Source organism: Crassostrea angulata, chromosome 4 (genome assembly GCF_025612915.1).
Source record: "Crassostrea angulata isolate pt1a10 chromosome 4, ASM2561291v2, whole genome shotgun sequence".
Lineage (NCBI taxonomy): Eukaryota > Metazoa > Mollusca > Bivalvia > Ostreida > Ostreidae > Magallana > Magallana angulata.
Window position 1 is genome coordinate 36,392,792 of NC_069114.1, and position 27,663 is coordinate 36,420,454.

Consider the following 27,663-nt stretch of genomic DNA (forward strand, 5'->3'; position numbering starts at 1 on the left):
ACTTTTACTTTACAAAGTTTCTTGAAGGTTAATAAGACAACAACACAGCTGAAAAATTTTTGTTGACAAGTGTCTATACTGAGCTGGAATGTGATTTAGTATGTCATAGTTTTTAATTCGCTCATTAGCCCTCTCTACATGGATCCTTGCTTTTCCAATTTTGTAGCACAGCTTTGCCTCCTCCTTCGTGAAATGTGCCTTGTTTGATAAGAATGGGGGTATGTTCAAGGAGACACCAGACGGCAGCTTGTCAAAGATATTAAAACCTTTGTCTGCTAATATCAAATCACCTGCATGAAGCTGGTTCAACACACCACAGTGGTCCACAATAGCAGAGTCAGATGTTGAGCCTGGATACAACTCGGAGGAAAACACTAGAGCACCATTTGGAGCCACTCATGTAACAGCCTTCACAGTGTGTCTACTTTTATAGCTGCTGTATGAAAGCGACTGGCAATTCATGTCTGAGGGAACGTCCTGGATAACCTCTGTTGCATCCATAGCAATGCGGGCAGAAGCAAACTCCTCAAAAGACTTCGGCAAAGACCCCTTACATTTAAGCTGACTAGGCATTCCTACTTCTTTGAGAACACCGTCAAAGAAGATTTCATGAAGTACTGACACATATGTGTTTATAATGTTTGAAACAGTAGCACGGCTTGTCCCAAACCTCACTGCCAAATCCATGTCACGGTAATTCAGCCTCAGCTTCATAAGTGTTATCAGGAGCTGGTCCTCAATAGAAAAGCAGGTCACGGCCCAACCAGCATAATAATTAAACGGCGCCATTCTACTGAGCATACAGACAATGACATTGAAAACATCAGCTGGGAAGGAGGTGTAGAGCAACATCTACAATTGAATTAAAGCACATAGGAAAATGTTCGGTGTGTTCGCTTTCATTTCCTGTTACATATGTCAAAGCAGAAAAACATTCCAGACACTTCTTGACCATTCCATTTGACCAGTGTGTTAATACATAAATTGGTACTTAGTAGGAAACTGTGATCAATATAGAAGATAAACCTATTGTTATTAAACTAGTTCATCATTTCCACCACAAATGTGACAAAAAACAAAACACTAAATATGAGTTTTTATCTTTCTTTATTTGTAAATCTTTATATTTAATATAAAACAAAGATTAAATGTATTGGTATCCCTTCAGGTTCAAATATTTATGTACAAGGAGATATTGTGTTAATTAAGCATAATAACATGTTTCATTATCAGCACACTAATTGAACATGTTGTAAAGTCTATATTTACTAATATATCCACATTTATGTAACTCACCTTTTCAGTATGATCTATTATGTCGCTAATCGACATTTTTGGCTTCTGTAGCTTTAATCGTGTAACTTCTTCTTGTAGCTTAGCAATCTGCTTCTCCAAGACTGATACTGTAATTTTAATTTCTACATATAATTGTAATCATGTGTTGTCGGTTCTTCTCCTTTAATTGTTTCATTATCGAATGTGAACATGTTAAATAAATTTCATTGTATTAAAGATAAATTGTATTAAAGGCTAAGTTCTGTGAAGTCATTAATTCATGTAGAACAGTTTTTATGTATTAAATACTTTTTTGTGCTTTTGTGGGATTTCAATGCATTCAGTATATTGTATAAAAACTTAGTCTCATTATTTTAGGGAAGATATTTGTAGTTAAAGGAAATCCACAAACACTGAGCCATAATGTTATAAAACAATTTCAATTGGCAACAGATGATGTAAACAATGTCACAAGATAAACACTTATGTTGACTACCTTCTTTAGACTGATCCTTGGAGTGTGCTTGGCAGTCAGCACTTGTGTCACAATAGCTGTGATCTAGAACTGGATCAAGGGGAGTACATGTAGTTGTTTCAGGGGGGTTTAAAGAACTGCTTAACCGTTTCCTGAAAGTATGTTACAAGTACATATATATAATTTAAACTATTTTGGTTGTGTCAAATATCTTAAAATTTAGATATGTCTCAACGTACAAAATGATAAACCAATTTAATTTATTTTATAAACTGTATTGAGATGGTTTTAACAAACTTGATTTTTAGCTACCTTTTTGTTGTTAGTATCTCTGGGAAATGACCTACAATCTTGCTGTATGAAAAAACAGTAGGGCCCAACTCCTTGTTTCCATCTTGGAAATGGCAGCTACATATCCTGTCATTGGTATTCCATTCCCTGTCTGCTCGTCTGAAATACAATTTTTTTAAACATTTGAAATTTAGATTTTAAAAGTAGTATCATGCTATTTAATTACTTAAATAGAGAATAAAAATTTAACAATTTAGAAATGAATGGTACTTCATAAAATTGGTGTTTATAATATTCGCCATTGAATTTTTGAAAATCTTATAAACAGGGTTCCGGGGCTTTTTTTAAAAGTTGAATAATTATTTTGTTGACAAAAAAAGGGGGGGGGGGGGTTACATGATATAACGAAAAAAGGACAACTATTTTGACTGATATTATTATGTCAGTACAATAAAATATGGTCAAAATAAAGCTGCTAGAGATTTGTAGAAAAAAATGTTCCCTGAATAAACTTAATATATGCCAACAACTTTGTTTACGAGCATATCCTCTCTGTGACCTCTAAAGAAACATTGCAGATTCAGTGACATAAACATTCTAATCTAATGAATATCACAATTTTATTACCTACATGCATCGTTCTATTCATTTTTTCTTTTCTTTGGCATCGGGTGGGAATCTAAACAAACTACAAGTCGCGAAGCAGTATACCATTGTGTTACTACGAACGCTGATGTACCCGGAAGTTGTAAAACGAAAGTGAAACCAAACGAGACTTACAGACCCTATATCGATATTATACTTCAGAAAAGTCATAAGATATAACATTGCAATAGCTTCCAATAATAGCTCTAAAAATTAGAAAATCAGCTGTTTGTAGCCTGTATTCCCCTATAGAAAATTTAGACTCACCCACTCTCAGGTAACACACCTGAGTGACCAAATCGATTGCTTTCAATTTTAGCTCTCGAGGTGTGAAGTCGATGTGTTTTTCGTGCGCGTTTGATGGCTCAATCACAGCTATCGTCGCCATACGCCGAGGGAAGGCAGACTCCTCGGAACCAATTACGAGTTGATGTTTCTGAATCTGAACAAATGGAGACAGAAAATGAAATTTCAGGGAACGAAAGTACTTACACGCCAAGAAAGGGCACTAAAACACGTTCGCCAGTTATGGGCACAAGTAAAAACACGCCGTTTCGGGGCACGAGAAAATCGCCTGTTCAGGGCACTAGAAACAATACAGACATTGGGGTAAGAAGCTCGTCTGAAAGTCCAGAACGTGAACGTTTGAGAACTAAACGCAAACGTAAGTACAAGGAATCCAGTGACGAAAGTTCAGATAACTTATCATCATCAGAATCGAATAATTCTAGCGACTCCAATTCGGGTCTTGATTCGGACACTAATTTTGATCCTTCCAGCATTATAGAAAAAGGTTCCAAGGTTCCTAAAAAAAATCACAAAATACATTGCTAAGTATGCAAATCAAGGTATCTCAAAAAAGATCCGACAGGAAGTCACTAAAAACTGTGGAATTCCAAATAGTAAACAATTACAACCTAAGCAAACAGACAGATTTGTAAAGAAAATATTTAGAAAAAAGTTTAATCAGCCTCTATCAGATAAGAAAGAAAGAACTATTATCAAAACTCAGTCATGAATTTTAGACGCAACATGCCCTTTGGCGATTTTATGGAATGAAGCTGAAAAATTAAAAAAACGGGACAAAGGCGTTGATCCCGTTGATGTCATCAATATTGTTCAATGTGCCTTAGTTTTAATTGGGAATGCCCATTTTGTTTTCATGACCGATAGAAGAAAGGGTCTTTTGAGTAGAATCTTACCAGACTGTGTAGATTTAGTTGACGACAGCATGGCTAAGAAAGCCTTATTAAAGTCAAAAAATTATTAAGATTTTGACAAATGATGGAAAAGATTACAAAGAACTGTACGAGATGATTCCCCAACGCAAACGGGTACAGAAATGTTTATTTCGGTCAAAAGTCTCATTACAGCTCAGAGAACAAGTAGCAACAACAGCAGTTTTTTCGTTACGGGCCCCCAAGCAACAACTTTCGGTTTGGGGGCCAGACCAGCAGAGGCCGATATCAGAGAAAGTATTGGCCACGAGATCAGAACCAGACAAGAACGATCAAGAACTAATACAGGTAAGAAAAGCTTGTTTATTTCCCCAAAACCCAGAACAATCATCAGTGCCAATCGCAAGGAGAATAGAATATTTCTATCAGAATTGGAAAGTTCTTACGAGAGACCAATGGGTATTGCATTTAGTCCAAGGCTTAACTTTGGACTTTGTTCAAACCCCAGTTCAAACCCACCCCCCTTTTGAACCATCTTTCAATCAGATCAAAACGGATCTAGTCGACCAAGAAATAAAATCAATGTTAGAGAAAAGAGCAATAAAAGTAGTAAAAGATCAAAAGGGTTTCTTAAGCTATCTATTTCTGGTACAGAAAAAAGGAGGGGGGGGGGGGGGCAACGCCCTGTTGTGAATCTAAAGGAATTAAACGGGTTTCTGAAATACCAACATTTCAAGATGGAAGGCATTCATTTAGTAAAGGACCGGATATAATACAGGAGAAAGATTGGCTTGTGTAATTGGATCTAAAAGATGCATATTTCACAATACCGATTCACAAAAATTTTCAGAACTTTCTGCAATTCAGATGGAAAGAAGAAATTTACGAATTTACATGCCTTCCATTTGGAATATCGGTAGCACCCCTTGTTTTCACAAAAATGATGAAGGTTCCAATCAGTTGCTTGAGAAAAATGGGTGTTCGTCTGGTCGTTTATCTGGACGATATCCTCATTATGAATCAGTCGAAACAAGGAGTTCTGACCGATTGCAAGTGCGCGATAAATGTATTGGAAAGCCTGGGTTTTGATGTAAATTACGAAAAGTCAGTGTTAGTCCCATCCAGTGTGATGGAATATCTAGGATTTACAGTAAATACAATAGATATGACTCTGTCACTTCCAAAGCAAAAAATTCAAAAGATAAAGGAGCTGAGTCGACAAGTTATTCAAAGCAATCATGTGTCGATACGTTTTCTGTCCAAACTGATAGGGAATTTAACTGCGTCAATTCAAGCGATATTCCTGGCTTCGTTGCATTATCGCCACTTGCAATCAGAGAAGAACATGGTCCTAAGACAGGGTGGGGGATACAACACAATTGTGACGTTATCCGATCAAGCCATAAAAGAGGTAAACTGGTGGGTAAATCAGGTAGAGGTGTGGAACAGAAAGTCCCTTATAAATCCCAATCCCGCAGTTATAATTCAAAGCGACGCAAGCAAAAAGGGGTGGGGTGCAGTATGCGAGAAAATGTGCATAGGAGGGATTTGGCTGTCAGGGGAGTCTCAAAACCATATAAACGTTTTGGAACTTTTAGCGGTAACGTACGCGGTGAAAGCATTTTTAAAAGAAAAATCGGATCTGCAAGTTCTAGTTCAAACCGACAACAAGACCGCTATGACGTATATAAACAAAATGGGGGGGAACCCAATCCGCTCAATGCAATCAAATTGCCCTCTATCTCTGGGAATGGTGTCTTCAAAGAAACATAATAATAAGAGCAGATAATATACCAGGTCACCAAAATCTTATAGCAGACTGGGAATCGAGGCATCATTTGGATTCGAGCAGTTGGATGTTGAACCCACAATTGTTTCAGACACTTTGTCAAATGACCATAGATTGCAATGTGGACCTTTTTGCCGATCGAACAAACGCTCAACTACCGACTTACATGAGCTGGCTCCCAGATCCCCATGCAGTAGCGTACGATGCTCTTCTCCATCCATGGAACAATATCAAGGGATATGCCTTTCCCCCGTTTTGTCTTATAGCTCGTTGTCTCAAAAAGACGAGAATGGAAAAGACGACGATTCTATTAATCGCCCCTGCTTGGACAACACAACCATGGTACGCAACTCTCCTAGAGATGTCTGTACAGGACCCAGTTCTCCTCCCGGTCCACCCGCAAACTTTGATAGCCCCGGACGGTCAGACTCACCCAGTTCTTCAGAACGAATCCCTACAACTAGTAGGCTGGGTTGTTTCAGGAATAATCTTAAATCGTATTCGCTATCAGAGGACACTGAAAAACTACTTTTCAGTTCCTGGTCAAAAGGAACAAACAGTTCTTACGACTCAGCCTGGAATAAGTGGACACTCTGGTGTCTGGAAAGGCAAACTGATCCCTTTTCGGTATCTATAAGTTCCGTGTTAGAATTCTTGAGCTGGTTACATCATAGCGGTTATCAGTATCGTACAATTAACGTTCATAGGTCCGCTATTTCATCCGTTTTGTGGGATGTAGATCTTGTACTTTCATATTTAAAGGACTTGCCAGATAACAAAGATTTATCTTTAAAAGTATTCTCCAAAAAATTAGCTATATTGTTAGCTATTGCAGCCCCAAAACGTGTCTCTGAATTGGCACGTTTAGATATACGTTTTATGAAATTAACACCCGAGTATGTTGTTTTTCGTTTACCAGGTATATCAAAAACCCAGAGGGACTGCAACGCTAAAGAAGTCACCTATCACAGATTTTCTGACGAACGCATCTGTGTTCTGGAGTGTTTATGTGTCTATTTGGAAGCCACAAAAGGTTTCAGGAATGGGGACAATGCTGAGGTAAGCGATCCTTTGCTTCGTGCAGTAGTCAAGCCTCATAAAGGATTAACACCAAACACAATTTCAAACTGGATAAAAAACATTATGACTTTATCTGGAATAGATACTGCAAAGTTTCAGGCGCACTCTGCGAGAGGGGCGTCCACTAGTAAGGCTAATAACAAAGGAGTTTCTTTAAATGAGATTTTGGATATGGCTGATTGGACAAATGTATCATCTTTCAATTTTTTTTTATTGCAGACCAGTCTCATCTGCAGGTTCATATGGGAATGCAGTATTATCGTGTGGTGAGTGCACAAATTTATAAATTGTGAGCTTTGAACGTGCAATGTTATATCTTATGACTTTTCTGAAGATTTTATGAAGGCGCTTTAGCGCCTGATATAAAATATAGATTATACGAAGAAAAGTCATAAGATATAACATTGCAATCCCGCCACACCCAAACCCTTATATACACTCTTGACTTTGTAATATACAATATATATATATATATATATATATATATATATATATATATATATATACATATATATATATATATATATATATATATATATATATATATATATATATATATATATATATATATAAGTTTAAAACAATTACTTTTGTATGCTTTTAGATGATGTGGATGCAGCCGGTTTTCCGCCTTAAAAGGATTCCTGGAATTATTTTGTATATAAACTGAAAATAAATGGTTGTATAAGATTTATTTCCGATGTTATTCATTAAAAAAAATTGAAAGCAATCGATTTGGTCACTCAGGTGTGTTACCTGAGAGTGGGCGAGTCTAAATTTTCTATAGGGGTATACAGGCTACAAACAGCTGATTTTCTTATTTTTAGAGCTATTATTGGAAGCTATTGCATTGTTATATCTTATGACTTTTCTTCGTAACATCTATATTTCATATTAGGCGCTAAAGCGCCTTCATAAAATCTTCAATTTCATCGTCTCATATGAAAACATAATCGGACGGAAGACCTACTCGTTACTCGTAACGAGATCTAGTCTTTTGATGTATTTGAGAAACATTTGTATTGTTATCTCAAAGTCAGGAAATTTATTTCTTTTAAATGAAATATCTGCAAATGCAAATCATCAAACAAAAAACTATCCAAAGTTCCACATCAAGCATTTAATATCCCAGTCTGGCAACCACCCACCCCACTCCCGACACAAAAAATACTAAATTTGTCTTGGTTATAGAAACATTGAATTAACATCTGTTACATATTATGTATATTCTGTGCGCCTACTCCCGAGCCCTAGTGACCAGAATATCTGATGAACGCGGTAAACTTTTTAGGTAAAATTAACTGTAAGATGAACGCAGTTGTAGAACGCAGGCGCTTGTCAATTTCTCTTTATAAAAATCAGTAACCTCCGATGGTAAAGAGTATCAATACAACAGTTCACATTTTCTTACATATTCATGGTATTTTGCACATAAAGTGTCAGTAAAGTAAACCATAAATCTCATTGGATAAAATTAAACAAATTTTTCATTAAGTAAAAAAAAAATAAAAATTTCAATGCAAAAGTATTCAACTAAACTGGAACCCCTAGCATCGGAGGTTAAAATGGCGACAATAAATTACTGAAAAATCAAAACGTTCATACAATGCATATTGTTGGATTTAACCAAGAAAAGAACAAATCAAGTTTGTGCTAGGATGTTAGAAGGATGTCTAATGTGAAAGGGTAAAGCAGGTAAATAATTTTTTTTTTTATCAAAATCGCTGGGCGAAGTTTGTGATTATTTTTCCGAATCATTGTGTGACACTCGTCTGAGATTCGGAGAGACGTCAGATTAGAATTTTCAGTCTTGACGAATCTCGCTGAGTTTAGCTGCGTGCTACCTGCTTGCTACCCACCAAAATATGTTTACAGAAAGGAACTTCCCTTTAAAAATTAAGAAATGAAAATACATAAAATACGTAATATTCATAAAAGCACTCAGACACATTATGCATGCAGCATTGTGCACTATTATATGCATAAATTGACAATGTTAGCACGATAGGCCATAGTTTTCAATGTGCCCATGATTGACATCATTAATAATAGTAATGTAATTTTAATGATTCAAAGCTTCTTAGACAATGTGAGGTTATTTTTCGACAATGTTAGAATTTCTGTTAAATTACATCACTGCTTCTGACCTCAGCTAACCCGTTCTGAACTAATCTCTTCTAATCGTCAAAAGAATCGTCTAGTTTGTCTACCATGGAAGAAAAAGGAGAAAGGGGATCGGAAAACCTTTTGCTCCTTATAAACCGATCGTCCATTACAATAGCCGAATCTTTGGACCTGGTGTGTTTTGAATATTCAAAATCTGAATCTTCCTCATCATCACTAGATCCGCTTTCTTCGCTAGAAAAGGCAGAGAGCTTTCCAAAAATGTTGCTAATTGTTCTGAATTCTTTTTTCCTTTCATCAAAACTTGGTTTGTCGACCTTGTATGTTTTGAACAAATCCTTTTCAAGAGAGCTGCGTGATGAACTCAAAAGAATGAGTGCCTGTGCAGGTTGGCATTTAGCGGCATCAATTAGATTTTTCTCTAAAAAAGAGACATGTTGCTCTGCATCATTAAGATGTTCATCAATCACATCCACGTGTGATTCTTGATGTTTCTTAAGTCCTTCTACATTCCTTTTTAAAACGTCATCAAGCTGATCTTTTAGAGATTGGTGTTTTACTTTCATTCTTAACTCTATATCGCTGATATGTTTGACTAAAGTGCTTTTTTCCAACTTCATTTGTTCTTCAAATGTGTGACCCCGTTTGATTTCATCATTAATCCAGGACAATTTGTCCTGCAACATAACATTGAGGCCGATAAAGCTGTGATTTTTGTGTTCAGATATTTCAATACATAACACACAGACAGGAAGTTGGCATTGCTGACATGCCAACGTGTAGTACTGGTCTGGATGGTTGGCACATGTCTCAAGGTCAGATGATAAACTGTATGCTGACTTGTCACCTGAAACAATGGATTTTAAATTACGAAGTTAACTGTCTTTTAAACAACTGATTAAAAAAAATACTGTTAAAGTGGGTGTGCAATTAAACGCTAAGTGAACATCAAAAAATTAATTTGCATTACGTTTGAAAATTATTCTGTTTTGTGAATTTATTTGTTTGTAAAATCTATCTTTTCTTGCATACCTCTGTTATCCTCTGTAAGTTCATGGTCATTCAAACATACAATCAAATCTTCGGCTGTTAAATCAAAACTGGCTAGATAAGGCGGATATAGAATGATCTGCAGAATTTCTTCTCCAATGATTCCTCTATCAAGGTCTTTTTTGTAGTGGCTATAACATTCCTTTGAGGAAAATGTTACTGAAAGGATAATGCTCCCATTTGAGCAAGACATACTGGCACCGTATTTTTTCTTCATTTTTAGGTTAAAGTTTAAAAATTTGCTCAAAATATTTGTTCTGTTCTTCTCATCCAGGTTTGCATAAGCCTTAATTTTTTCTTCCAGTCTTTTTAACAAAACTTGTAGTTGATCATCTTCAATGTCCTTTTTGTGTTCCTTTAGGAATTTTTGTGTTGCTTTATATAGTTTCTCTAATTCTGATTTTGATGTCAATCTGTAAGTCGGATCCACCATTTCATTAAAAATACGAATAGAAACATCAGTAAATGATTTCACAACATCTTTCTTATGGTCTTTCCTGGCTTGAATTGTGATCTTCTCTTTAGATGTAAGGTCTATTTAAAGAAGAATATATACTGTAAAGTTAGTCTGTACACACAACTTTTATATAGGTCAAACTTTTTGTATTGAAGGCGTCTGTTCTTTTCTAATATCAATTATTTAAAAATGTTAACAATAATTTCCATAAGAAAACAATCTTGTATTTTCAAAGTTGAGGTAATTATTTGCTTTGTATAGTCATTTCTAATGAGCAAATGTGACTCCATCAATGATTCATATATAAATGACATAATTTGTGTAATTATGGGGGAAAAACCCTAAAAATTAATAATAGTTGGATGTTCACAATCTATGAGAATAAGAACTACCTTTTTCTTTGACAAGTTCCAGTAGTAATGTTTTGACAGACATTTCTTCTTTAGCAAGTTCTTTAATCTTGTCAATATATGTTTTTTCCATGTCTGAATCAATTGTTCTTATTTTGGACTCTTCCAGCATTTGGACATAATTGTGCTGAATATTTGGTAACCTAGTCTGCATTCGTGCACAAACAGCGTGAATTATTCCCCATTTTTCATTAAATTCAGTTTCGGATATTGCAGGAATGGAGACCATCACACTGTGGTTATGTTTGTTTCTAATAAGACGAATGCGCTCTATGTCATCACCTTCTGTTTCCTGTCCCTGTTCTGGCATTTCTTGTTTTCCCCAACCCTTGGTGGGAGGTTGAATACTTTTTTTGAAGTAGTTGCGTAAAAGGGTATACAGCAGCGTGATATCAAACTCACTGTAACCACTGGCCTTTGCATTGTTCACTTGAATTATCTGATGTGGTCCTAAATGTTCAAGACCTTTTTTATGTTTCATAACCATATGAAGTAACAAATTAGGAGATACTTCTCTATACAGTACATCTTGTAATATCAGTGGTAATTCTTCAACAATAACTAAACTTAATCTGCAAAATCTTGTTCTGTCCTCATCAGGTTCTGCTTTACTCATGGCCATTCTGATAATATTAAAAAGAGCTAATGAAATGGTACAATTAAATTTAGGGTTTTTTGGTGTGTTTTTTTTTTTTGTCATTTTGCCCCGAAAAGACAGGAAAAGACGACAAAATGAAGGCGAAAAGATGAGAAACAGAAGCCGCAAAACTGCGACGTAAAATCTCGTCTTTTCGTCTTTCGCCTCGCAGTTTTGCATCTTTTCGTCTTTTTGGCTCGCAGTTTTGCGACCTGCGTTTTCGTTTTTTTGCATCGCAGCAAATTTGCGTCGTTCCGTCTTTTCGTTTTTTCGGGGCGAAAAGAAGAAATTGCAGAAACAAGTCACCATATAATGCTGATTGGGGTTTCATAATAATGCTCGAAATTTTGGTATTTTTACAATACTTTGAAAAAAAGTATTTTGATAAATAAATTATGGCATGTCAAATGTTGCAATATTCAATCTTTTCTATTTGTATTGTATAGTAATCCATTTGTATTGTATATTTGTCCACTTGTATTCTATATATTCCATTTGTATTGTATGCTCTTTATTTGTATTGTATAAATTTCCATTTGTATTGTAAACGTTTTTATTTTTCCATTTGTAATGTATAATTAAGGCCTTCTGTTTCCAACGGAAGACCTTATTGTTATTGCTATGTTTCCTTTTTTCCTATTATTGTAATTAGTTTTTTCTACCAATTTTTGTGCACGGGATTTCTTAGAAACAGCTCAGCCGATCTCCACTAAATTTTCAGATGTGATAGATATTGGTCTGAACATGATAGCAAGTTTTTTGTATTGATGACGTCACATCCGTTTTTGAGATATTAAGATTTTTCTTATTTTTATATGGGTATTTTGTTTTCTGTCATTATTCTAAAATATTAAGATATTGACAAGGCCGGGTCATATTTTTTCGGCCCTAGATTTTTTAAAGATGAAATTTTTTACATGAATTTCTACTGATACAGTTATTATTTTAAGATTAAAAAAAAAACATTTACCACACCGTTTGTTTAGGGGATCATCTCAAAGTTTGTTAATTTTCAACATAGGAGCCTATAGGATTTTGCTTGATATGGATCAATTTTGCACATTTTTTTTTACAGTTTTCTTAAACTTATGCCCTAGGGATTTCTTTTTCTGTTCTACATATTAAAGTTTTTGCTAAAATGCATCAAATGTTCAAATAAAAATAAACCTTTTACCTCCTGGTTTGTTCCAGGGATCTTATCAAAGTTGTTTTTTGTATGCCCAATTTCCCAGTTTGTCAGATAATGGCTATTTTTTATTTGACAAAGACAAAAATGGTGATCTTTATAGTATTTTTCAAACATTAAGACATATTTTAGTAATAAATAAATATATAACATCACATATTTAAGGTCATTTATATAAAATACATGGTGACTGTTTTGAAATATATGAATTAAGCTATATTTAGGCGGGTAAAGAAAACGTGACAGAGGGCTAGGCTTGCTGAACCCTCTTCACGTTTTCAACCCGAGCCCAAATATAGCTCATACTTCGAGACATTTATGTTTATTCTACAATATAATATCAGTTTTACGCATCAAACGAGCTATTTTCAACAAATTACGCTGAATATCTGCAGTTGAAACTCTCACGCCATGGCATCAACAAAGCAAAAAGATGACGTCACAATACAAATGAAACGCTGTTCGAAAGCGTGCGTACTCGTTCTTAACTCGGTCTCGTTAGCCTAAGCTAAAATATCTACGGTTGCTAAAGGAAAGATTGAAGTTTTGCATGATTATGGTCTTATATGTCTAGCACTACTGGCGCCAAAGCTCGCTAGGGCTCGAAAATTGAGATTAAAAAAAGCGTCATGAATTTTTGTGCTTTTCTTTCTTTAATTTTTTCTGGAAAATATTTTTTACAACATGTAAAGTAAAAAAGTTTAAATTTAAAAGACTTTTCAGCTTTTATCAAGAAAAAGGGGCTGGTCCCTCAATTTAGAGACCTAAAGGGCTCTGAAGTCTTTTACCCATAGCTCTTCATCGAGGGATATTTTGTAATAGATTATAGAAGCGAATATGTTTACCTTACAGCTATGAAGCCCAACAGTATAACGATTTTCTTATGTGTTACGTAATTAGGGTTTTTTAGGGGTCAAAAGTCCAAAACGTATATCACCTATATCTCAAAAAGGAAAATATTTTGAAATGCAGTATCAAAGAAAAGATGCTCAAAATGATGTACTTAACAACATGCAACCTTCAAAATTTGGTTCAGCGGCTCCAATAAAGAGATAAGGGACTGGCCCCTAAAACATTCTTTCTCAGTTATCTCAAGAATGGTAACGGATTTTTAAATAATTGTTGAGCAAAATGTCTTTAAAATCAAATGACCTTCCATTTGATAACAAGAAAAAGGGGCTGGCCCCTCAAATTAGGGATCTAGATGGCTCTAAAGTCTTTTTCCTTTAGCTCTCATCGAGGGATATTTTGTAATAGATTACAGAAGCGAATATGTTTATTTTACAGTTATGTAGCCTATCAGTATCATGAATTTCTCATGTGTAACGTAATTAGGGGTTTTAGGGGTCAAAAGTCCAAAACTTTGATCACCTATATCTCAAAAAGGAAAAATATTTTGAAATGCAGTATAGAAGAGAAGATGTTCAAAATAATGTACTCAACAACATGCAGACTTCAAAATTTGGTTCAGCAGCCCCAATAAGGAGAAAAGGGACTTGCCTCTAAAACATTCTTTCTCAAATATCTCAAGAATGGAAAAAAAATATTAAACAATTGTTGAACAAAATGTCTTTAAAATCAAGCGACCTTCCATTTGATACCAAGAAAAAGGGGCTGGGCCCTAAAATTAGGGACCTAGAGAGCTCTAAATTGTTATTCCTATAGTTCTTTACCAAGGAATATTTAGTAACAGTACTATAATGATTTCCTTATGTGTTATGTAATTAGGAATTTTTAGGGGTCAAAAGTCCAAAACTTTGATCACCTATATCTCAAAAAAATGTAGTATCAAAGAAAAGATGCTCAAAATGATGTACTTAACAACATGCAACCTTTAATATTGGTTCAGCGGCCCAAATAAGAAAATAAGGGACCGACCCCTACCACGTTTTGCACAGATATCTCAAAAACGGTGACGGATTTTTTAAAACACATTTTGAGCACAGCTCGTACACCTGAAACAAAATAGGATCTGGTCCTTAGAATGTAGACCGTGTTTTCCTGTTCTAAATCATATTTAGCTATTAAATAGCAAAATCAAGATCGAACATAAATCTCAAGTTCTAGAATCAGGCGGAAGACCTCCTCGTTGCTCGCAACGAGATCGTGTCTAGTTTTTTATTTATATTCTATCTTTTCGATTTGTATTGTATAATTTTAAATTGTATTCTATATTTTTTATTTGTATTGTATAATTTTCATTTGTATTTTATATTTTTGATTTGTATTGTATAATTTTTCAATTCTATGATATAATTATACCCGCACTTTCTAAAGAAAGTTCGGGTATATTGTTATTACCCTGTTCCGTCCATCCGTCTGTCTGTCCGTCCGTCCGTTTGTCACGTTTTACTTTCTCAAACTGCTCTTACATCTTATAAATAAGCAAACTCAACTCTTGGTGTTTGATATATTTGGGGTATCATGTTGTTTTGTAAAAAGGTTTTAAAAATTCTCTGTTAGTCCTGGGGGTCAAATAATTGGTAAAAAATGACGTTTTTTAAAAAAAAAACCCTTCTTCCTCGAACATTTTCAACAGTAGACAAATCATCTCTTGGAATATGTTTTAGGGTATCCTATAGATGCGCAGTAAGATTTCGGAATTTTCAATTTTGTCCAGGGGGTCATTTAATGGCTGAAAAATGACGGTTTTTTTAACAAAAAAACTGGTTTCAAAAATGTCATTTTTTTTTTTGGCATTAGCCAAATGATCTTCTAGAATATAATTGGTGGTGTCATATTGAAGTGTGATCAGGTTCCAGATTTTTTTTTTTTTAATTAAGGGGATCAGTGGGCAACAAAAAGTGATGTTTTTTTGCAAAAAAAGTATGGTTCCAAAAACTCCTCTTACAGCTTTTGGAGTAGCTACGTCATCTCTTAGGATATAATTTGGGCTGTCCTATAGATGTGCAATAAGGTTTTAAAAAGTTAAATTTCATCCAGAGAGTCAAATAGTAGCAGGAAATTGACGTTTATCACTAAAAAATCAAACATTGATCCAAGAGCTCCTCTTATGATTTAATGGAGGACACATCATATATTTATATATTTACAATAAAGTCTACGATTCTTCCTACAAGGTTCAATGTTAGACCCCTCCCCCCTTTTGACCCCCCCCCCCCCCCCCGGAAAAGTGGTTGTCTAACCTCAAAATGAGAAAAATCAAACCAGGGTGCACAACTAGATATGCAGGCCTATCATATCCTAGAGTTTTGTACACTTCTGGTCAGCCATCTCTGAGAAACAAGTTCAGAGCAGGAAAGAAGAAAAAGAAGAAGACGAAGAATAATAATACATGTATTAAGAACCGTACAAAAACAATAAGTCTCAAAATTTCATTCGGGAGACTTAATAATAAAGATTAAATAGAGATAGGATCATCAAACATCAATAATTTAAAGATGATTGACAATCTCTGATTCTAAGGGGGTCAGGATGACCCCTTAGGGTCATGACTTACATGCCTAATGATCTGATGCGATATGACCTAAGGAGGAATAATATCTTTGGATTGAGGTGGGGATCTCAATGGTTTTTATGATATTTGTTAATTTCAGGAAGTGCACTTGGGATCATGACCTACATACCATCTGAAATGTCTTGAACAAAGAAACAATAATATAATATGTACATGATATATGATTCAATTTAAGAACCCAGATATAGATCAATCACTATGTTTTGTAATACTTCCTATGTATATATACATGTATAAGTTTGTGTTTTGTTCTATACTATTCATGTTCATGACTGTAGTATGGCTTAGTCTTATTTTAAATTACATTAAAAAAATTGTCAAATATATGACTTGGAACCCCCACCCCCAAACAAACTCAAATATAAACTGTTCATCCCCCACCCCCTTAATTGTCGAATGATCTATTAAAATCAAAATATAATTAGCGTGTCTAAAAACTTTCATAAACCGGTAAAAAATGTTATTTTTAAAAAAAAATTATATACACCTTGCATAATTGACAAATGATCTATTGAGATATGATCAGAGGTCATATTTCTACCTTGGGATCAATAACTAGTATTCATTGACAAGTTAAAATTAATAACAATAAATGATTCAAATTATAAATGTTTATACTCAACATTCACCCCCCCCCCCCCCATCTAACCTGGTTCTAAAGATTCAGTCTTCTTAATACATTCTTACATGTGTACAGTAGCAAATTTTAAATCATCTCTTGATTGCTTTTTCTCTCCTGATGCACATTAACATTTTGGAAATTGCTTAATTCAATTTTTAAGATTTATAAACAAAATGTTATATGCATGTGTATTCGCCTATTTGGGGCAATTGTAAAGTCTCCTAAACAAAGCCGTGTCATCATTAGGCTAGGAATTACCCACATGGATCAAACACTACATATGAATAAGATAAAATATTTTATTATTTCTAGTTATAGAATGTCAGAGTGTCTCCATGGGGGCATAATCTATATACAATTTTAAGTGTAATGACACAAAGAGCAAGAATAAATGATATGGTTTAATTAGGGATGAGGATCTCAGATCTCAGAAGTTAACAAAATATACAGTGTATCATCATTTCCTATTTCATAAAGGCTGGGGGGGGGGGGTGTTAAAGACAACACCTTGGGGTCATTAATGTATTTTACACCATATGATGCATCAAAATGACATTACAAGATATTTTGTATTTTCCTGTTTGGTGGGGTCAGAACAGTCCCATAGGGTCATGACCTACATTGTATTTGATGCATTATAATACATTAAGAAAGAAATACTCCTTCCTTCCTATTATAACTCATATAAAAATGATAAGTGTCTACACTTACTTACATGTAATATACAAATTTAATACGTAATTATTTATACCGGGTCAATATGGGGTCAACTCAATAGTGCAAGTCTGACATTTAAATGAAAAAAATAACTTTTGCAACTAAAATGACAGAAACTTTACAAATGCGGTAGGATAGGTAACGATGATAAGCTTATTTAAATATTAAAAGATGATGATACAGTATGCTGTCAAAGGGAGATCACATTTAGAAAGTGAAAGTAGAACTTATGTATGCTAGCTGGCATCTCATTATATTGTGCTACTGCTACTACATGTATTATGCTTACCTATATTGGTCAACATCATAATGATAATCCAATTAAAACACAATAATGAATTCCTTTAGCTGATCTTAACTTAAATCCTTTTCTGCATATGGAAAACACATACATATATGTATACACGTGAACCGGCCATCTAATCGAAGAGCTGGGTAAAACTAGTACCCGCTGATGAGACCCGCAGATCTGTGTTGTGTACGTAATTTCAGACAAGGATCAGTTATTTATAACATGCATGTATTTTCATGACCAATTCTTCAAATCCACTTGCACTATTTTATTAGGTAAATAACAGCGTTAAGGTGGTGCATTTTGTGATGTAGGCTTCCTATTGAGATAAACAATAAAGTATATTAAATATTAATTAAATATTTACCCCCCAAATAATGTTACCTAACATTGAAATACAGCATATACAGCACTATATAGGCGTTACTTGCACCATGAAACGGTGTTGATCAGATTTCGGAATGGGGTCCGTGATGGGACACCCCCCTCCCCAGGAATCTGGAACTTAGTGGCACACCCTCCAGTTTTGGCGTAAGGCGTCTAGAGCATATATACTTTTAGAGCATATTTACTTATCGAACACAGTCATATTTTTATAGTCGATAGCGATTGACTGAGTAACACGTGTAAATTTCCCGGAGCACCTCGGGCATGACCAATTTCGATATATGATTAGATTAAAGCTATATGGTCCGATTTATTTTGGCATTTTCAAACAGAGAAATATATCGGTTTTTAAATCAAGCCATATAAGTTATTAACTCTCTGTAAATTATACATTTCCCATCAATCACGTTAAAAAGAAATGAAAGATTTATTGGTAATAATTATTTATTTGCCGAGTCGGCAAGTAAAGGTAGCAAGGGACAGCTTCAATATTTTTGTAAAATTTAGAGTTGCTGTACTTAAAGGCTTATGAGTGTTGCTAAAATTCATGAAATGATTTTTAATGATTATCATTACTTAGAGGGATGTCTCTTGTTGAAATTGATATGCAATCTGTAGGCCCCAAATTTTAGGTACATGAGAATCCGAAGTACAATGCGAAACCTGCGGCTATGACTGTTGTGTTGATTTTACACAATGAAATTGCAAGTTACAGACGGGAGGTGTTATATAGTGCCTTTTCCCCCTACATGCCCTAGCCATCTTTCCCCCCGGAAAAATGGCTATATAGCAGTTTTTCCCCCAGGGAAAGCTGACTATATAGTGGGCTCCCCCCTTTTTATAGCCAGATTACCCCCACGGTAAACCTACTATATAGTGGATTTTCCCCCTTTTTTACATTCTGGCCATGTATATGGGTATATCCCTCTATAGTCTGTCCCAAGTTATTGCTTCCATCGCTTTTTGATGATTTTTAATAAAATTACACATACCTGTGAAAGAAATACAGTTGAAATCGTTAAAAGGGAATATATCCAAGATATCTTCATTGAACAATTATCCCTTTCCACTCAGAAAAACTCACAGGAACGAAAACAGATTCCTTACGGAGATTTATAATGGGGAATGTTTACATCTTTTCTCCATTCGGAATACACTCGGAATACATCGCGCAATTTTTTAACGTTATCATCCGGGCTTATTAATGGCTGTTGCAATGCAAAATCTCCGTAGACTTTCAATTTCGGAATGTGTATTGAAACCTGAAGCGGTAGAGGGGGCGTTTCAAAACAGATAATCTGGACATTTTTTATATTAGTGGATGCACTTAGTTTGAGCACAAAGGTATTTACTATTATTGAAATATCATGCAAAAAGTGGTGGAAGCAAAAACTCGGGACAGAGTATAGTTCGTAGTCTGTCCCAAGATATTTTTGCCGCATATTTTCTTAAATTATTCAATATTTAAAAATACCTCTTGGTTCAGACGATGTTCATTAAATAGTATGAAAAAATCCCAAGATTTCCCCTTTGAAATGCCCCCTCTAGCTTGTCGGGTATCAGTACACGGCTAAAAATAAAAAGTCTACGAGGTTTTTTCATTGCCAAGGAGATGAAGACGCCCGGATGATAACGTTGAAAAATTGCACGAGGTGTCCCGAGTATTTCCGAATGGAGAAAAGATGTCAACATTCCCCATTATAAATCTCCGTAGGAAATCTGTTTTCGTTCCTGTGAATTTTTACGAGGGAAAAATGATAATGTGTGAATGAAGTTATCTTGGGAATTTTCCCTTTCATCGATTTTAATTGCACTTCAGTCACAGGTATGTGTATTTTTATTAAAAATCGTTCAAATATGCAGCATAAATATCTTGGGACAGACTATAACTATATTAAGAATCGGTAGGACAACAAAGTAGTGCCTTTAAGCAAAATAGTCCCTATACTTGCAGAGTGTATATACATTTATTGGGACATTTTAAATCAGAATGCTTGACACATGTCAGAAAAGAGGATTTTCAATTTAAAAAACAAGTGTCAAAACTGAATTATCATTTGAAGAAAAGAATTGAAATTGTTTGATGTACACCCTTTCCAAAACTGAGTTTTTCAATACAGACGCAATTTGCCGGAAAACGAATCTGACTTCAAACCACGAAATTTTAACAGGAAAGAGACAATTTGATGAGCTTTCATTCAAGAGGTCCCTCGTTGCTGAACGAAAATTAGGGCCGGAGCTATGAACCCTAACGTTTACATTACCGCCTATGGAAAATGCATTAGTGGACTATACCCATATGGCGGACCATTCGTGGTAATAATTTGCAATAATTGATATGATATTAATTTCTCATAAAAAGGATAGTTATGGCATTTATTAATACATAGAATAAAATAGTATTACATGGTTTTTTTAACCCCAAATTTGAACTAAGGCACGCGCCTCCATAACATTCATGTGTCATCATCGTTTATTTCACCTGTTCTTACACCTTTTTGGAACACCTTTTACACGGATTTCGGAATACCTCGAATCTTTTTCATCTAATCGATGCTTATCTACAGTTCCGACTTCGATGTTAAGAACACGTGAGAATACATTTGAGTAAAAATACGCTGGTTTGGAACTTTAATTTTCCAATGTATTACCATCTCTGTATAAGCTTCTCCGAGGGAACTAACTGACCAATCTTGACCTAATTTTGTAGAGGAAGGGAATAAAAAGTGGAAATGTATTACTCCCTTCGTCCAAAAGGCTATCAATTTTAAATTAATACCGTTCGAATTGACGATCTTAAAAACAATTATATATTTCTTCTTCTAAATATCAAACGGGAGACAGGGTGCAATGATATGATGATAACTGAAATGTTTAAGTTTTATTTTGATTGATGGCACTGGATGAAAAATCAAGTTTCAGCAAAACTGAAACTATATGGAAACCTTGCTGAAACTTGAAGTTGAAGTTTCATGTATAGTTTCCGCAATGCGGAAACCATTATATCGATTCAGCAAGTATCCGTTAGGTTTCAGTCAGCAGAAACTTTAGTCTAAGATTCCTGATGGTTTCCGCAATGCGGAAACTAAATTTGAATCGTGTGAATAGTTGTGTAAATTATTATGGAAATATCAATCGGTTTCAGAACATTTCCGCTAGGTTTCAGTATGCTGAAACTTTAAGTTAAGATTCCTGATGGTTTCCGCAATGCGGAAACTAAATTTGAATCATGTGAAAAGTTGTGTAAATTATTATGGAAATATCAATCAGTTTCAGAACATTTCCGCTAGGTTTCAGTATGCTGAAACTTTAAGTTAAGATTCCAAATGGTTTACGCATTGCTGAAACTATTACTAAAATTAATTTGAGTTTAATAGTGATATCATTTATTTTCAACAGGTTTAAGTTTAATTCTAGCCTAATGATAATGAATCCGTACATACTAAAATGTATAGTAAGGTTTCAGCGTGACTGAAACTATATGTATACATGTAACTATCTTCAAATGTGGCAAATAAGGCGATTAAGAACCTTACTAAGTAATTAATTGAATTTGAAAAGAAAAACTGATGTCTGATCTTGTTTAATGCATATGATGAAATCATAAATCTGAGGTACTCGGGCACGTGTATACATGTGTATACATTCTTTGTCCAGGTGACCTCCTCTGTGATTTTCCTGTATATTCTGTGTGGATTGCAGGGTTTTTTCTGTCAGGAGTGAACAAAAGACTGTTACATAACATATACACAGTGCGAAGCGTGAGTTTGTAACTGGAGCCCGGCGGGAATTTTTTTTCAATATGTGTGTACCTGAGTTAGTAAAACTGATAAGTAAATTATAATTATTTAGTAAAATAAATTAATATACCTATTTTGTAAGACTCCTTCTTAAATCATTTAGTTATCATTTGAATGAACCTTGAGGTACAGTAACTAATTAAGCAAACAAATTAAGGTAAAGTCGTTGTAAATTTTTACAAATCGTACCAAATATTCGTACAACCTGAAGATTAGAGCTAATTCATTTCTTTTTTAATACCACGCCAACACATGTACACAGGAATTTTTTTTTTAAAATTCTACAGTTGATAATAACAAGTAAAACCCACTTGGAGTTTGAGTCTAATATAATAATTGTTTAATTATTTACATGCATTTCAGACTTTACTGCATGTATGACTGTATCATGATTCACTGGCGTCGGAAGCAAATTGAAAGTGGGGGGGGGGGGGCTAGACTAATCCTCAGAAATATTGAGGAGAAACCCTAAAAAACCCTAATTCCCAAAATCATGAAAATCTTAATCCGGGGGGGGGGGGGTGTTATACCTATACTATATACTTCCGAAAATAAATTTCCCTACCCAAATTTTTTTTCCCAAAATCATGAAATTCCAAATCCGTGTCGGGGGGGGGGGGGGGGGGGGGCTAGTATGCCTATTACTCCAACTTCTCAATCTTTCAAGGTAAATTTAGGAACAATTACATTTCCGGCGAGAAAAAGTGGGGGGGGGGGGGGGGCTATATGCCTATTGGTTAAGTCTAACTTTGCACTAAGCGCCCCCCCCCCCCCCGGTTCGACGCCTATGTGATTCGTGCATTTCTATACTTTGTATTTACTTTCTGTACTGTAAACACAGATATTGATACATGTTTATGAAACATGCACATGTTTCTGTTATAAGATAATAAGCATTATTTATAATTTTACTGAAGTTATACGTATATTTACAAAATCAGTTTAAAATCCAGCACTAGCCATGTGGTGCACGTGATTTTAATCCCATTTTTAAAATTTGATTATACATTCGTATACATTTGATGTAGAAAGTATACCAAATAATTAAAATTATATTTTGTTTATATATCAGTCCGACGTGTACGTCTTACTTCCCGGCTTGTTTAACGCGTTTGTATTTTAATTTTATAAGTATTCTTAACGTACTGTTCATCGCATGACCAATCAGTGCACATGTGTAACTGTAAAATAATTGCCATCAATTCATCGTAGTTGTAAATTCACCGTACGGGTGAACGCTGTTAACCGGTGTTGTATAGCAGTTTTTCCCCCATAGTAGCTTGTCCCCCCGGAAAACCTACTATATAGTAGCCTTTCCCCCTGGGGGGAAAAGCTACTATATAGTAGCTTTTCCCCCATAGTAGGGTTTCTCCCTCACGTTTTTGGTTCAGATTTTATAAAAAATATTGATGGAAATCCAGTAAGGATTATAATTAATGTTTCTACACTCCCAGGTTGCATACATGTATAACTGCATTCATCTATAAAGGTTAAGTTTCGTTTTGCCGATTTTTATAGGCTATGCTGAAAATTGAACATGTGTGTAATGGAATTACACATGAAACTTAATTTTAGTAATTAATTGAAAAAAAAAATACTTGTTTTACAAGTTATACACTTATATGCATAATTCTGTGTTCTGAAATTGTACTAAGCGAGAATGTTTTAGAAAATTTTTGATAAATCTATCAGACTGTCTGCCTGTTTGTGAAAATTTCATCCAGGCTAAACCTCTGTTTTAGAGAGATTTTGTTTCCAATGTTTCAGAGCCCGATTTTTAAAATCCTATTATAATGATTATAGTGCATATTCTTTAGGATCCAATGTCTCATAAACTAGAGATGACCATATCACCATATTTTCATAGTGGCAGTGGTTTACCACTTGTAGATGACTCTGAAAATTTCAGCCCTCAGGGTAGGGGCCCTTGATGTTTCAGGGCCCGATGTTTAAAACCTCACTATAATGATTGAATAGTGTTCTATAAGTGGTGATCCGATCTCATATTCTAGAGATGACCACTTAACCATATTTTCACAGTGATAGTGTTATACCACTAGTAGATGACACTGAAAATTTTAGCCCCCATGCAGGGTAGGGACCTTTGTTGTTTTCGAGTCCGATGTTTGAATCCAATTATAAAGAAAATGTATTTTTAGGGCCCCATATCTCAAAAACTAAAGATGACCACATGAACATATTTTTACGGTCATTTAAAAGTAAAAACATAATTTAAAAACACACAATCGCTCATATATTTCCTTATCAAAATGATTGAAAATTACGTTTAATTCTGCTTTTCTTTTTTAAGAACTATATATAATATGATTTAAATTTGGCCCCCATAATTTGCAATTTTTGTGTTTCGGGTACAATAAAATGTTATGTTATTTTTTAGAAGAGTTGATTTAAAATATATTTTTTACCTATTCATTTGATTTATTTGCACTCACTTGCAGTATATGACGTCAGAAGTTACGCTATTACTACAATTCAATCAAAATCGGTCAAAAATTGACATTTTTCTTATCCGTTTACGAATAGGAAATATAGAGCGCATGTTTGAACAAAGATATTTTTTTGTTACTTATTAGTCTTGGCTATATATATTTATATCTGATTAAACTATTTTGTTTGTTCAAACATGCGCTCTATGTTTTCTGAAAGAAAAACTGCTTGAAAACAAGCTGTTTTATGCTAAAATTCCAAAATTGGCGGGAAAAGGTTGTCTTTACGATGTCATATTTCTTAAATGTGAGCACTTGAATCAAAATGAACATTATGTATTAACATCAGATATAAATCTGTACAAAGAAAAAAAAGAATTGAAGTAAAACGACGATGTTCATTTTAGGGGACCATCTTAGGCGCCCATATCATATATAGTCCAAAGTTTACGAATAAAATATTTTAAAAAGGTACGCGGGTAAATTCATTATTCTTCAAAACATTTAATCAATTCATAAGATGACTAATGATATAATAGATAACTAGATAAATAAATCAATAAACTTTTATTCATAAAAGGAGCAACCGAAAATCAAAAATAAATAACCAACCTAAGCGCATACATGTATACAACTTTTTTTACTTGTTAGTTGATTAGAAGACCAAGCTTATATTTAAAAAAAAAATAAGTCAGCTCATCACAATAGATGTGTTGGTTTTGGGGGGGTTTTGGTTTTTTTTAAATAACCCTTGTTTCATTGTTCAAAGAAATAATATGGTACACAAGTAAATCTTTATTGCAAAAATATGAAACAAATAGAATTATACGATTTTAGGTAAGTGAATCGTATATCTTGATTTATATGGCATCGTTTTCAAAATTGTATATTTATAAATCACGTTGCAAACTTAAAAGTGGAAAAATTAGCAAATAGTGAGTGTAAATATATACATAAGGTTAGTTCAGGCTCCATTTCACATTTTCCAAAGTAACCAGCAAAGATACCGACATTATTCTGGTTGTGAAGACATTTCATTTTTTTAAACAAAATGTTTACATCATAAAATCTCGAGTTTCGTAAAAAATGTGCTAAAAATATGAATATGCGTAACTTTAAAACAAAATTGTAAAACTTTTCACTTGCTTTTAATATATAATCAATTAAAATACCCCTTACCCATGATTTAGAACCCCATCAATCAAAATAAAACTAAAACATTTCAGTTCTCATCATATCATTGCACCCTGTCTCCCATTTGATATTTAGAAGAAGAAATATATAATTGTTTTTAAGATCGTCAATTCGAACGGTATTAATTTAAAATTGATAGCCTTTTTGACGAAGGGAGTAATACATTTCCACTTTTATTCCCTTCCTCTACAAGATTAAGTCAAGATTGGTCAGTTAGTTCCCTCGGAGAAGCTTATACAGAGATGGTAATACATTGGAAAATTAAAGTTCCAAACCAGCATATTTTTACTCAAATGTATTCTCACGTGTTCTTAACGTCGAAGTCGAAACTGTAGATCAGCATCGATTAGATGAAAATGATTCGAGGTATTCCGAAATCCGTGTAAAAGGTGTTCCAAAAAGGTGTAAGAACAGGTGAAATAAACGATGATGACACATGAATGTTATGGAGGCGCGTGCCTTAGTTCTTTTTTGGGGTTAAAAAACCATGTAATACTATTTTAGTCTATGTATTAATAAATGCCATAACTATCCTTTTCATGAGAAATTAATATCATATCAATTATTGCAAGTTATTACCACGAATGGTCCGCCATATACATGGCCGGAATGTAAAAAATGGGGGAAAATCCACTATATAGTAGGTTTTCCGTAGGGGTAATCTGGCTATAAAAAGGGGGAAAGCCCACTATATAGTCAGCTTTCCCTGGGGGAAAAACTGCTATATAGCCATTTTTCCGGGGGGAAGAACTGCTATATAGCCATTTTTCCGGGGGGAAAGATGGCTAGGGGGAAAAGGCACTATATAACACCGGACCCCGTTAATTGATCGGCTTCTAATTATATTTGTGATTTCTGTGTGTTCATGCAGAACCTGCTCTATGATGAACATAATATTTTCACACGTCTTTATTTTGAATAAGAATATGACCGTGCTTAGAATCGCGGTGAAAATTGGACAAGTCAAGACTAACTTGTCAGAAAACTATATATGGCTATATCATATTTAGTTTGGCAAAATCATCAGTACATGCATATAAAATATAGTTAAAGACAAAATCTGATACATATGTCTCATTAAAACTTGTTTAATTTCATAAAAAATTTGTAAACAAACGGTCGGCCATTTTTTTTTTTTTTGTTAATCACGTGTTACAAATACAATTCCAATACTTTGTCGTATTTAACCAGGAAATACTGACTCCGACAGTTCTTATTTTAAATAAATATACATGTAAAAAGTATACTTTTCGGTAAAAAATGATAATTTTAATTAAACATTATTCATTTTAAACTATCCCAAGATGCACTTTTCCAAGATTTAGCGGGCTCTGATTGGTCAGTATTGGCGCACTTTATGATTCCGAGCGAAGTTTAAAATGGACAAGAAGGTGCTGTTGTAAAATGGAGAATTGAGAAGCATTAATAGCCTCTACAACAAGGAGATAATGCAGGAACGAAGAACTCATGTCAAGGTAACTTAATTCACAATATAGATACTCCCAATAACATTTTCAAGGCTTTAATTTATCTCTCTTTTGTAAACGAGATCTGGCGCCATCAAATCAAGATGGCGTCATTTTTTCAAACTTGGTTCGGCGTTTTAATTTTTATTACCGTATCTCTTTTAAATATACGTTTTGACCAAGTTAACCATTAACCAACTTTATATGCATGATAATCAAGATTATCCAGGGTATACACATATATAATTATATAAACGTCCCTAATATATGAATGCTTGGTTGGTAAACAAGACGAACAATGAATCTTTCGCACATTATACAATTTACAAACTCTAAATGTAACGAACAAAATTTATTAATTAAATCCGGAAAATGAAATCTTATACGTTTTTCTTTTTCAGCATTGACAGCATACAAAGTCAATGTTTCCGGTGATTAGTTGCATCCTCTGTTCGGTGATTCGGGTGAATGTTTTGACCAGCTGGACGATGTGAACGCAAGGTATTGCTTTGAAATTGATTATTTTCACCATTAACTTATACATGTGTTGGATGTTTAATATGTAAACGGTGTGACCGTTGGACCGAGCGCAGATTTAACACAGTGCAGTTTGATTTTTGTATAATAAAATCTATTTAAAACGCACAAAGTAGGATCCGCCAG

The 27,663-nt window shown here is 34.3% G+C and overlaps 2 protein-coding genes across 4 annotated transcripts in view; one reads left to right on the forward strand and one right to left on the reverse strand.

Moving 5' to 3' along the window:
- Window positions 1-1,081: 1,081 nt before the first annotated feature.
- The window catches only part of LOC128180137 (uncharacterized), a 38,672-nt gene continuing 12,090 nt past the window's right edge, over window positions 1,082-27,663 (reverse strand). Inside the window, exons 2-7 of one of the 3 annotated variants that reach the window (XR_008243191.1) lie at window positions 10,757-11,397; window positions 9,890-10,441; window positions 8,881-9,704; window positions 2,098-2,200; window positions 1,772-1,902; window positions 1,082-1,403 (exon numbers count right to left, since the gene is read on the reverse strand). Coding sequence is in view for 1 of the 3 variants with exons in the window: in XM_052848020.1 (XP_052703980.1) it covers window positions 8,911-9,704; window positions 9,890-10,441; window positions 10,757-11,396 (1,986 nt within the window). In the remaining 2 variants the exon portion in view is untranslated. Of the gene's footprint in view, window positions 1,404-1,771; window positions 1,903-1,987; window positions 2,201-8,880; window positions 9,705-9,889; window positions 10,442-10,756; window positions 11,398-27,663 lie in introns of those variants that run through there. The other 2 variants (XR_008243190.1, XM_052848020.1) reach the window with 2 other exon arrangements.
- On the forward strand, window positions 2,955-8,904 carry LOC128180138 (uncharacterized). The gene is made up of 4 exons (XM_052848021.1): window positions 2,955-4,212; window positions 6,573-6,712; window positions 6,953-6,999; window positions 7,338-8,904. Exons 1-4 carry the CDS (start codon window positions 4,000-4,002, stop codon window positions 7,367-7,369), a joined length of 432 nt encoding a protein of 143 aa, XP_052703981.1. The 5' UTR covers window positions 2,955-3,999; the 3' UTR covers window positions 7,370-8,904.

Excerpts from the sequence above, each read along its gene's own strand:
- LOC128180138 (XM_052848021.1), top strand. The coding sequence starts at position 4,000 with ATGATTCCCCAACGCAAACGGGTACAGAAATGTTTATTTCGGTCAAAA. Across the intron at positions 4,213-6,572 it reads ACGATCAAGAACTAATACAG|GTATATCAAAAACCCAGAGG; the intron begins GTAAGAAAAGCT and ends TTCGTTTACCAG. Across the intron at positions 7,000-7,337 it reads GAATGCAGTATTATCGTGTG|ATGATGTGGATGCAGCCGGT; the intron begins GTGAGTGCACAA and ends GTATGCTTTTAG.